General features: G+C 53.5%; 1 protein-coding gene across 1 annotated transcript in view; it reads left to right on the top strand.

The window, feature by feature from the left end:
• SLIT1 (slit guidance ligand 1) overlaps window positions 1-12,184 on the top strand; it is a 163,068-nt gene that overhangs the window by 126,867 nt on the left and 24,017 nt on the right. Inside the window, 5 exon segments of the mRNA XM_040624555.1 lie at window positions 1,847-1,990; window positions 2,281-2,447; window positions 5,432-5,564; window positions 7,919-7,987; window positions 10,561-10,632. Coding sequence (XP_040480489.1) covers window positions 1,847-1,990; window positions 2,281-2,447; window positions 5,432-5,564; window positions 7,919-7,987; window positions 10,561-10,632 — 585 coding nt within the window.

The following is a 12,184-nucleotide window of genomic DNA, read 5'->3' on the forward strand; positions in this document are numbered from 1 at the left end:
AGCGTGTGCAACAGACCGCGCTGTCCGGCCGGACTTCCTGCGGTGACAGGAGTGTCCCGTGTGCGCACTGCCTAGTCAGGAGCCAGGCGTGGCTCTGGCACCCTTGACGTGTGGCTAGTGCTACTGAGACACAAAACTCTGAATTTCATTTGATCGTAATTAATTTGAATCTCAGCAGCTACACGTGGCTAACGGCNACCTCTCTGGGAGCACAGCTCCAGACGCCACGTGGCTGGGGTTCAATCCCCGCCCTGCTGTAGGCTATCGAGCTGTTTCCGAGCGCATACCACGGGATTTGTGTAAAGGAAATGAATATATGAAGGGATTCCCTGTGGGGTTCTTGTGTTTTTCTGTTCGTTTGTTTTACAAAAAGGGGATTCTCTTTGTACTGTGCTTTGCCACTTGCTTTTGTCACATGTGACTCTAGTGTGGCTGTTTTCCCAGGCTGAGCATATAGGGCTGCCCCGTTCTTCCTCACCCTGGCCAGGTATTCCTTGAATGAGGGTGTCGTGGGCTCTTCAGCACTTGGGTTCCCTGTGAGGAAGGCTTGGAGGGGGACGGAGGAGAGGGGCAGGGCCGGTGCTGGGGCAGAGCCAGGGGCGCACGTGAGCCACAGTGCAGGCACAGGAGAAGAAATGCCAGAACCCCGCCACCATACGCGAATGGCCGCTGTTACTGTGGGTGTCGGCCACTTTCCAGTCTTGTGCATCCACATGGAACTGGCATTACGCACACGCACACCCACACACGGCATGCTTACATGTAGGTATTTCAGAATGGAATCCGAGGATCTCTTTTATTTAGTGACCGGCTTTGTCCTTAACCACAGTGGGAGCACCTGTACGTATCATTAAAGTTGCTTTTACAACATCATTTTGAAGGACTACATATTACAGAATTACTGGGAATCTGGGCTATTTTAATTTTTGTTATAAGCAATGCTGTGATTGATATCTTTATTGTGAAATGCTGTGCCCCTCCAGGATTCTTCCCTTTTGATACATTCCTAAAAGCCTGGCTGGATGAGAGCACGAAGGGTCCTCTAGGGCCTTTGGTGCCTCTCACTTCCAGGAGGCCCCGAGTCACTGTCCTGCCGGCCGGAGTGTGAAAGTGCCCATTCACCCACACCGACCCTGGGCATTATTATTATATTTTTAGTTATTTTGCAATTTGTCAGACAAAGATTCAATATGCTTCTGTGTCCTTGATCATTCGTAAGTTTAAACATTTTTAAATCAACTTTCATAAGCCATTTTAATTTCTTTTGTGAATTGCCTATTCTTTGTCAAGCCGGGTTTTGTTTTTAGTTGGGGAAGGGAATTGAGCCAGGTTTTTGAGGGTGAACAGAGACTTGCGCAGATACAAATGAGGAAAGGGGTCACTGTAGAAGGAAACCACAGCCAGGGAACGGCGTGTTGATGCGGGCCTGGACAGCGTGCCTGCAGGCCAGAGGAATCAAGAGTGTGTCGCTCTCTAGGGAGGTGGTCAGGTGCTGGTCCGGGGCTGTGAGACAGGCTCCCGCAGGTCACGTTAAAGATGGGAAACATTATTCTGTGGGGAGTTTGGGGGCCCCTGGAGCTTCAGGCTGGACAGGAACACGACTGGGTATCGGTTTTAAGCAGGTGTCCCTGGGGGTTGATGTGGAGCATGGCCTGGGGGTGCCCTGGACACCCAGGGAGTGAAGGTGGTGGCAGGATGGACAGGAGAGCGTCTGGGGGGAGGGTCTTGAGAGCATGGGTGCGTGGAGTCTGGGTGCTGTGGCCCTCAACCTCGGCTCACTGCCTCAAGAGGAGAATTTGTGGGGGCCGCAGGCCACAGCACGGGCTGCCCCCCTCCCGCCCCCCAGGATGCTGCGGAACAACCGCATTAGCTGCATCCACAACGACAGCTTCACGGGCCTGCGCAACGTCCGCCTGCTCTCGCTCTACGACAACCAGATCGCCACCATCTCCCCCGGGGCCTTCGACACCCTCCAGGCCCTCTCCACGCTGTAAGTCCGGGCTGGGGGGGCGGGCGGGCCTGCGGCTCTGGCTCGGCACCCGCACCCCAGCGGCCACCCGCCCTCCTAGGGTCGTTACTTAGAAAGACTCACCGGGGGGTGTCAGGGCCTCGTGGCCCGTGGGGTCCCACTGTGTCAGGATGCCACGTCTTCATAACTGCCGGCTGTCTGGGAAGGCGTGCCGGGTGGCCGCGTTGCCGGGATGTGGCGGCACGACAGGGCTTTGCGGGGAAACCTCGCCTGGCAGGGTGTGTTGGTGGTCACGTGGCTGCCTCTTCCAGAAACCTTCTGGCCAATCCTTTCAACTGCAACTGTCAACTGGCCTGGCTGGGCGACTGGCTGCGGCGGAGGAAGATCGTGACCGGGAACCCGCGGTGCCAGAACCCAGACTTCCTGCGGCAGATCCCCCTGCAGGACGTGGCCTTCCCCGACTTCAGGTGTGAGGAAGGTGAGCCTGGGCCCCGGGGCAGGAGGGGCGAGGCGGGCTGCTCAGCCCTGGAGAGGAGGGCTCCCGTGGGGAGGGGGAGGCCCTGGTCCTGGGGTGGGGCGGGGAGCAGGGAGACCCCCTCTTCGTCCTGCACCTGCCCCTGCCTGGCGGCGGCTTCGTGCAGTTTTAAGAACAATAACATGCTTATTGTTTAAAAAATGGGAAAGTCTGGATAAAAGAAGGAAACGTTACCTATTATTCCATCCCTTAGAAAAACACCACAGTTCACATGTTAGCGTATTTTTTTCTATAAGTGTGCCTAACGCAGGGAGGGACCTGCCTCCTGGCCATGCCCAGGGCTCCAGGCTTACAAGGGGCAGCGGGACCTTCCCAGGCCCCTATCCTCCCTGTGGGAAACCGGTCACTTTTCACACTCAGGTCTGCTTCATGCGATTCCCAGTCTCTTTCCTGAGGCCCCGCCCTTCTTCCCCTGCACGTGCAGAATGTAGCCCCGTCCCCTGACTTCCCCGCAGAGCTCCGCGTGCACAGGACAGCTGTTGGAGGCAGACTTTTACCCATGGTGACAGAGCAAGGTTGCAGCCCCACCCGGCTGTCCCTGCTGTTGAGCCCTGCCGCTACCTTCCGCTTCCAGCCTGCTGGGCCTGCCTCCTCTAGCCCTCCCTACAGCTGCTTCCAGACTGGTCCATCCAGGCCCGATGAGGGTGGTCCTGAGTGAGGAGCTTCAACTTTCACACCCAGAAAGATGGTCAGGGTATTTTTCTAAACGAAATCAATGGATTTTTCTAGAGCAATTTTATGTCCTATTTTTAAAAAATTCCATACTAATATATTTTTATATCATTTTATATAATAATGACTTGCTGGTCTTTGAAAAAAATTGTTTCTTTTTTTAAAAATTTAACTTAATTTTAAATTCCAGGAGAGTTAACATACAGTATTACTTTAGTTTTAGGTGTACAATCTAGTAATTCAACCCTTCCATCCATCACCCAGTGCTCATCACGATAAGTGCCCTCCTTAATTCCCCATCGCCTATTTTACCCATCCCCCCAACCCAAAAATTCTGTTTCTGTTTAAACCTAACCACATATTTTGGGCATTTTCTTATGCCATTAAGTATATTTAAAAACACTATTGGGCGCCTGGGTAGCGCAGTCGTTTAGCGTCTGCCTTCGGCTCAGGGCGTGATCCCGGCATTCCGGGATCGAGTCCCACATCGGGCTCCTCCGCTGGGAGCCTGCTTCTTCCTCTCCCACTCCCCCTGCTTGTGTTCCCTCTCTCACTGGCTGTCTCTCTGTCAAATAAATAAATAAAATCTTTAAAATAAAATAAAATAAAATAAAATAAAATAAAAACACTATTATTTCCCCAAGAAACAGTTTCTTTTTCTTTTTTTTTTAAAGATTTTTATTTGTTTATTTGAGAAAGAGAAAGAGATCATGAGCAGACAGGAAGGAGCAGAGGGAGAAGCAGACTCCCCGCTGAGCAGAGAGCCCGATGCGGGGTTCGATCCCAGGACCCTGGGATCATGACCTGGGCCAAAGGCAGACACTTAACCAATTGAGCCATCCAGGCGCCACCTCTTTTTATTTTTATTACAAAGTGAGGCATCATTTCCTTAACAAGCCACAGTGGTCAATCCAGAAGAGTAAAACAATCACCAGTGTGTCCCCTGCTCCTGCTTCCCGGCCCTGAATGACTCCTGTCGCTATTCCACTTTGTGACCTTCCTGAAGTCTGGTGTGTGTGTGTGTGTGCGCGTGTGCACACACGTGTGACGCGTACAGGATCTCGCAGTACCACCCATGTGGACGTTTTCAACATGCTTGTCATTGCCTGGAGAGTATTGTAATGGATTTAATCAGCCTGCCTCTTGGCATTTAGACACTTCCAGAGTTCTGCTCTTATGCCTCATGCTGCCAGGAACATCCTGGTAGACAACTGTCTTCAACTTACCCCCTTAGGAGAACTTCCTCGAGGTGAAAGGATGTGATGTTTTGAGCTGTTGCTGCCAGGAGGCCGTAGACCGGAGCGGTCGAGAGGGAGGCTCCGGGGGTAGCCGGCTTCAGTTCCAGGCCTGTGCCACCTTTCCCAGGCTGGGGGCCTGGGCACGTTACTGAACCACTCTGCCCTTAGTTGCCTCATCTCTAAATTGGGCTGGTAGCCCATCCGCCAGAGAGCTGTTCTGAGGATTCAGGGAGTTCATCCGTATTGCAGGGTGCCTCCCGCAGCCAGCCTCCCGGATGGTCATGGTCACCTGCTTCCCAGTGCCCTCGGCCACTCTGACCCTGGTGTCCTTATTACTCCTGCACCCACTCAGAAAGGAAGAGAGGAAGGCAGACAGAGCCTCTCAACAATATTTACTGAATGCATGAGTGAATCCGTGATGGAGGTGTGATAGGAGCTGATTCTGTCAGCTGGACGCAGGTATAGACCCCGCGTTGCCTCTGACCAGCCTTCTGAGCTGAGCAGGTTACGTGACCTCTCCAGACCTCAGTAAAGTACACATCCCTTCCTTTATTCGTTCAGCCGATCTATTTTGAGGGCTCCTGTGTGCAGGCTCTTTTCTAGGGGCTGGGCTCCTTCTGGGAGCAAAGAAGCAGAAAGAGACCAGTCTCTGTCCTCATGGTGCTGCATTCTAGCGGTGCTAGTGGCCCCCTTTCCTTTAGCATTAAAGGGGGATGTTCGATACAGCATCTGGCACGTACTAGAAATGATGCGGCTGCCGTCCTCCTTCTGTGCCATGCCTACGTCCACCTCGGATCCGAGGCAGAAGAGATTGACCCACGACCCATCTTAACCTGAAAACAGGTCCAAGGGGCTTTGTTCCTGGTGACGAAGGGGTGCAGCCAAGCAGGGACTTACTGGTGCCTGAGAGAGTGTCAGAGAAAGTCTTCTGAGGCACCGTGGGGCGGGGCCCTGACTGCAAGAGGCCCTAAGGAGGCCTGTTCCCTCACTGACGTGGCTTTGGGTCTTCCTCCCCAGGCCAGGAGGAGGGGGGCTGCCTGCCCCGCCCCCAGTGCCCCCAGGAATGTGCCTGCCTGGACACCGTGGTCCGATGCAGCAACAAACATCTCCAGGTCCTGCCCAAGGGCATCCCCAAGAATGTCACCGAACTGTAAGTAGCCCCAGGCCTGGCATCAGGGGGACAGGTCACCTCGAGCAGAGAGTAGCTGACTAGGGCTTGGAGTTAGGGCGTTGCAGAAAACACTGGTTCCAAGAAGGCTTTGAGCTTCTGCTTGACACGCCTCTGTAGTCACCTGATGGCATGAGTCACCCACTGAGTGCTTTCTCACTCTCGGCTGATGCCTGCTTTTAAAATAAGAAGTGACGGACGTTTTCCACTTCACATCACCTCCTGAGCGTCCCCTTCTCTCATGACAGCTCTCACAGAAGTGGTGGTTTTTTTTTTTTTTTAAGATTTGACTTATTTGTCAGAAAGTGAGAGAACACAAGCAGGGGGAGCGGCAGGCAGAGGGAGAAGCAGGCTCCCTGCTGAGCAGGGAGCCCGGTGCAGGACTCGATCCCAGGACCCTGGGATCATGACCTGAGCCAGGACCAATCCCAGGCGTCCCCAGAAGTTTATTTTTGCTGGTTGCCTACTATTCCACCCCATGAATCTACTATGATCTGTATAACAAATACCCCTTTGTTGGATTGTTTCCAAATTTTTTACTAAATTGAATTATGATGATAAATAGTGCTGAGGTGACTATCCCGTCAGTGAAGCTGCTCGTCAAAGAGCGATGCGTTGTTAGGACTCTTGCTGCCTTTTGCATGATGGCCTTCCAGAAAAGTCATTGTCTTTGTACCCATACTGGCCGGGTGTGGAAATGGCCTTCCTCCTGCCACTACCCCTGCCCCCCCATCAACACTGGGCGTCGTGGTGCTAGAACCTTCGTTGATTTGGATGTGGTATCTGAGCTTATGTGGGGGTGTGGATGTCAGTGCGTGCGACAGACAGAGACGGAGAGCTGGCTTCTTCAACAGACACCCCCAGATAAGTTTGTGGTCAGTCCCTGACTCCTCCTGTCCCCTGGGACTGGTCCCTCCAGGCCTCCGTAGCTGTGCTTTTCTTTCCCTGTGGGGAAGTGAGGTTCTCATTTGCATTTCTTTCATTACCAGCAAGGCGCCTATCTCCTCACAAGCATATCAACCACCGTTGTCCTCCTTGTCCTGTGACCCACCACCCTGTCCCTTGCCCAGTTTCCTGTCATCCTGTTAGTGACCGTTTTCCTTGGTGCCTCATAACCCTGAGCATAATGGGACAGGTGGGACAGCCCGCCTTCTTTGACCAAGGTTGCTGAAGTTCAGAGGCTGGGAAGATCACTCGATTGCTCTAAGCCTTTGTTTTCCCGGCTGTCAAATGGGGCCACTGAGGTGTATTAACAAGAGTGGTTGAGAGGGTCACATGCAATGGGTGGGAAGTCACTTTGTATGACCATTGTTGGGTCAGAGCAAGTAAGACCCTGATTTTGCTGCTCTGGATCTTTGGAGGGTGGGGACGAGCCATCAAGAGGGCTGTAGTTGCTGGGGGTCCTGGGCAGGGAGGCCAGCTGGGGTTTCAGCTCCTCGTCCTTGGGTCACTGCTTAGCAAGGATGGCTGGGGGCAGGTAGGTGACCTTCACAGCATCTTGAATGCCAAACACCACCCTGTAGACATGGGGAAGCTTCGGAAGCATTAGAAGGATTTCTGGTGGGCTTGGCTTTGAGGACAACTTGGGTGGCGGTGTATGTAGTGGGTCCCAGAAGGGAGGCCAAGATGGAGGAACAGACAGAGGCGGCTGCAGGAGTCTAGGCGTGGGTGACGGTGTGCAGTCAGGGGAGATGTGAGTCTGGAACACAGCAAATGAGCAGCGACTGGTAGGCGGGAGAGTCAGCGGCCCTGGGGAGCTGTTGAGTGAGTAGGAGAATCACCATCAGGGTCCTGAGCCTGGGTGGTTAGGACATGGGTGTGATGCTGATGGAGTCAGAGGAAGCCAGTTTGCGTGGAAAAGCCCCGAGCTCAGGTTTGGGCCAGTCTGGGTCTGGGGCTTCCATGGGACCAGCCTCACGCACCTTGCCAGTGGGTGGAGAGGGGGCCCTGCTAGCTGGCGAAGGTCTGGGCAGGTGGGCCTGGGAGGGACTAATGTGCAGATCGGGCCTGTCTGGTCAGGAAAACCGCAGGGTAGAGAGGGGAGGGCGAGAAGCCCAGGAGTGAGCCCTGGGGGTGCCTGCCAACAGGGAGGAGGCTGAGCGGGTGAGGCAGGGGCAGGAAGGAAGCCAAGGGAGGCTTTGTGTCCCAGTGCTTTTACCAAGTTCTTTGGCTGGCACCTACCCAAATGCTTAAGAAATTGCCTATTTTCTCCCCAAGTTAGCGATTCTGGGCCAATTGTGTGGCCTGCATGGAGGAGAGGAGAGGGGAGGAGCTGGAGGGCTGGGCTACAGGGGAGGCTTCCCAGCGCCAGCTAACTGTTGTGTCCTCTCCTGTAGCTACTTGGACGGGAACCAGTTCACACTGGTTCCAGGACAGCTGTCCACCTTCAAGTACCTGCAGCTTGTGTGAGTATCCAGGCCTCTTGAGGATCCCAGGCCTGCCTCAGAGGCGAGGGGGCCCCCCTGGTATCTAACCAACTGGCTCTAGCTTTCCTGGAATTCCCTACCACCCCACTTCTGGCTGATTCCGTTTTGAATTTTGCCCATTCCCTCCCGAATGTCCGTGCATAGAGCTGTGTTGCCACCTAGTGGTCATGCATGGGAATGGCATGTTCCAGGCTCCCTTGGGTCGGACCCTGTCCTCTTCTGCCCAGCGCGTCACCCCAAGCCTCCCTCTGGGCTGAGAATGATTGTCAATGAGGGTCATCCTGCCAAAGGAAGGAGCCAGAGCTGAAGAGACTGATGGAAAACTCAGTCCAACCATGGCCCCCAAACCAAACATGAAATATGGCAGCTACAAATACACGTCTGTGACTTAAATTTTTCTTTAGGCTAACATCTTTTTCTTTATTTCCACCCTTGACGCTTTGCACCCCATGAAAGTATATGAGATAAGCCTCCGAATAACTTCAGTTCCTCTTAACCTCGCAGCCTAATTAACACCTCACTTCAGTTGTTTTGGTCTGCTCATGGGCCAGATTCTCCCCAGAAGTCCAGATAACATTCCCTCTTAGTTGGGCTTGGAGCAGTCCTCCTCAGGTGTGGTCTACGGACCAGTGGTCACTAGAGAACTGTTTGTAATGGGTCCACAATTAGACAAGAAACTTGCACCAGATGCAAATCAATGTCTTGCTTCCCTCACTGAGAAAGTGTTACTATGACAAAGCTGTGAGCTAAACTACATTGTGTGTTTAGTGTCGTAAGTGATTTGGACTTTGGCAGAAGTTCCTGGTTGTGGGACGTTCAGTTCAGGGGCTGGCTACTCTGAGTAGCACTGGCTTCCAGAATCGGGAAGCTCCGGGGTATCTGTCTTTGCTAAAGACCTAGCAGATGTGTTTGGACTATTCCCATGTGGGGAGGGGATGGAGGGCAGTGACTCGGTGGCTGGTGATAGAGTAGCAACGACGTAGACAGCTTTTCTCCGGTCTGTTTGGAGCCGCTGGGCCGGTGGCTTGGATACACCTGGGAGAAGAGGAGGGAGAGAGGACTGGTGTGGGGCCAGTCCTTGCCCATCACCAGGAGGGGCCACCCAGAGTGCTGAGTGTCAGTGAAGAACCTCAGTGTGTCCAAGAACAATGTTAGAGGAATGCTCACCAAGAGAAGTTGAAGGCAGGGCGTATGGTTTCATGTTACAAATATTTCCTGAGCCAAGAGCTGCACGAAGTGAGGAGACATGAAGGCCCCTAAGTCATGGCCCCTCCCCCGAAGGTGGTGGGGGGGGGCAAGAGAGAGACTTGGGGCACATAAAGTCATGGGACTGATGAGTGTTCCGACAGAGGGAAACGCACATTAGGGGTGTGGCTGGAAGCCGGGGGTGATGGACTCTGTGTGGCGGACTGGGGCAGAGGCAAACTCACCAGTGGGCGGAGGGAACAGGGGCAAGAGAATTTCAGGAAGGAGCAAATCCACGCCAGGCGTCGGGAGGAGGTGAGGGGGAGGTGCGCCAGAGCCCAGAGCACCTAGCCGGTGTCTGCGCTCATTTTTTAGGCAAATGGGAGCCATTGCGGGATTTGGCCGGGAAGTGACTTAGTCAGATTTGTGTCTTAGAAAGATGGTGGTGGTGCCCGCCCGTGTGGATCGAAAGGGGCAAAGCTGCAGGTGAGAGATGAGGTCGAACCTGAGCCAGAAGCTGGGAGAGATGGCTTGAGTGAGCAGAAAGGGTGGAGGTGGAGGCTGAGAGGGAGGAGGTGGTGGGGCCACAGTTTCTGGGTTGGCTGTGGGGCTGTGGACTGGGTGGGTGGGGGGAGAAGCACAAGACGTGGACTGTTCTTGGAGTGTCTCTGGAGAGGAGTTCATAAGCCAGGGCTGCTGGGCCCGCAGAGAAGGGCACTGTTGCCTGTGGTGGGAGGGAAGCCTGGAGTGTCCCCCAGGCTCCCAGAACGGACAACAGGGAGAGGGTTGGCAAGGTAGGGCTGGCTTGGAAAGAAGCTTCACCAAGAGACTGAGAAGGTCCGGCCAAGGAGGCGGGGCAGAGTATGGGAAGCCAGTCAGGGGTCTGAGGAAGGAATGACGGGGAGGCAAGAGGGTTGAGAAGAGGGGTATCAGCTGTGACCCTGGGTGTGCTTCATCACTCAGAGACCTTGTGCCTTCATTTGAACAATGGTGGTTACTGTCTCCCCCGTTGGATTGTGGGAGGGCTAGGAAGGAGCTAGCTAAGTGGTAGCAAGAGGAGAAAGCACAGAGCCCAGGAGGTCTGGTAGTTCGGAGGCAGCCCATCTCCTCAGTGGGAGCATTTCCAGGGTGGAAGGGGGCAGAAGACTGGGGTGGGGGTCAGGAAATGGAGACAGGCAGCCCCGGGGATGTAGTGGGAGTTCGGGGAGCAGAGCAGGGCGCTGTAGCTAATCGTGCACCAAATGCCCCTCTCTGCTGCCCCCCTCTTGCCCCCCAGCTGCCTGAGGGAGGGCCACGGGCAGCGTGGAGGAGGGGAGAGCAGGGTGGGGTTCTTTCTTTCTAAACAATGATGCTTTCGTCTTTTCCAGGGACTTGAGCAACAACAAGATCAGTTCCCTGAGCAATTCCTCCTTCACCAACATGAGCCAGCTGACCACTCTGTGAGTCCAGGGGCGGGAGGGCACACACGCTCTGGCCACTGAGGCTTTCCCCAAGCCCCGTTGGTCACTCGCAGTATCACCACCAGGGGGCGTGCCAGGGCCTGCCGGCTGAAAAGAAAAAACCCAATTTTTAAATTGTAAAATATACAGAAAAATTTATACAGAAAAATGCAAAAAAAAATAAATGTACCATTTGACAAATAGTTATAAATCTGGCCCATGTGTGAATACCTAAGGCAAAAAAATAGAACACGGCACCCCAAAAGTCGCCCCATCCCTTCCTGATCATTCCCCCTTCCTCCCATCTCCAGGCAGTGCCTAGCCTGACTTTTATGGTGATCACTCTTTGATTTTCTTTATAGTATTGCCATCTACATACGCTCTTCTATACAAGCATATTTCACTTTCCCCATTTTTGAACCTTATATTAATCGAATCATACAGAATATTTTTTTTTGTTATCTGGCTTCTTTTATTTGCCATTGTGTTTGTGAGATCCACTCATGTGGGAAGCTGTGGTCTGTTCATTTTTACTACTGTATAGTATTCCTTTGTAAGACTTGCCATATTTTCCTTATTCATTTTACTATTGCTGGATAGTTGGGTTGTTTCCAGTTTGGACTGTTGTATACAGCGACCTTTGAACGTTTTCATGCCCATAGTCTGAGCTATTTTAATGATTGCTTTAATTACATTCCCAGCAATTGGTTGGAAAGTATCGCAAGCATCCCTTCTATTGGCCTGCGGCTTAAGAGGGGTATCGCGCTTACCTTCTCAACACCTCACTTTATAGATAATGTGCCAAGAACTGAAGAACTTTCCCTTGGATTCTACTGTGGTCCAATACCCACAAAACAGTAGAGCTGAGACCCAGAAAAAAGGACTGGGTCATGACCGCCAGAACCTCCCCGCTCCAGGAGCAGAATGTGGGCCCAAGGCCATGAAATGCTGGTTCTCGGTTCCCCACCTGTGCTTATTTGCCCGCTGGGTCTACTCACCCACTGGGTCCCATTTCAGAGTCTTCCTGGGCCTGTGTGTGAAGCTGCCATCAACTGGGGTGATTCCGCCCTCTAGGGGACATTTGATCATGTCGGAAGCGGTTTTGGGGATCACGGCTAGGGGAGGGCAGGAGGAGCCGCTGGCCAGGGTTGCTGCTAAGTACCCAGCAGAGAACAGTCCACAGTGCTGGGGCTGGGCAGCCTGGCCTCAGTGATTCTGGCCACTGCAAGGGGACACAGAGCCCGCTCCTGGGACAGGAGCATCTCCCGGCTCTCATTGTTTTAGAAACCGCTTAATTGAGGTGTGGTTAATATACACTCAGCTGTGCGTACTTAGAGCCCACAATTGGCTACATCCTGACTTATGTTCCCATCCATGGACCCATCACCACAATCAACATGGCGACCGCTTCCAACACCCCCAGAAGTCTCTTGCGCCCTGTGACAGCCCATCTTCCGCCCCCCACCCCCACCCTGGCACTGCCGGCCCAGGCCGCCAGCCGTCGGCTTTCTATGGATGCGTTCGCGCCGCCCAGAGTTTTACATAAATGGAA

The sequence above is a fragment of the Ursus maritimus genome, unplaced genomic scaffold (assembly GCF_017311325.1).
Source record: "Ursus maritimus isolate PB19 unplaced genomic scaffold, ASM1731132v1 scaffold_7, whole genome shotgun sequence".
Lineage (NCBI taxonomy): Eukaryota > Metazoa > Chordata > Mammalia > Carnivora > Ursidae > Ursus > Ursus maritimus.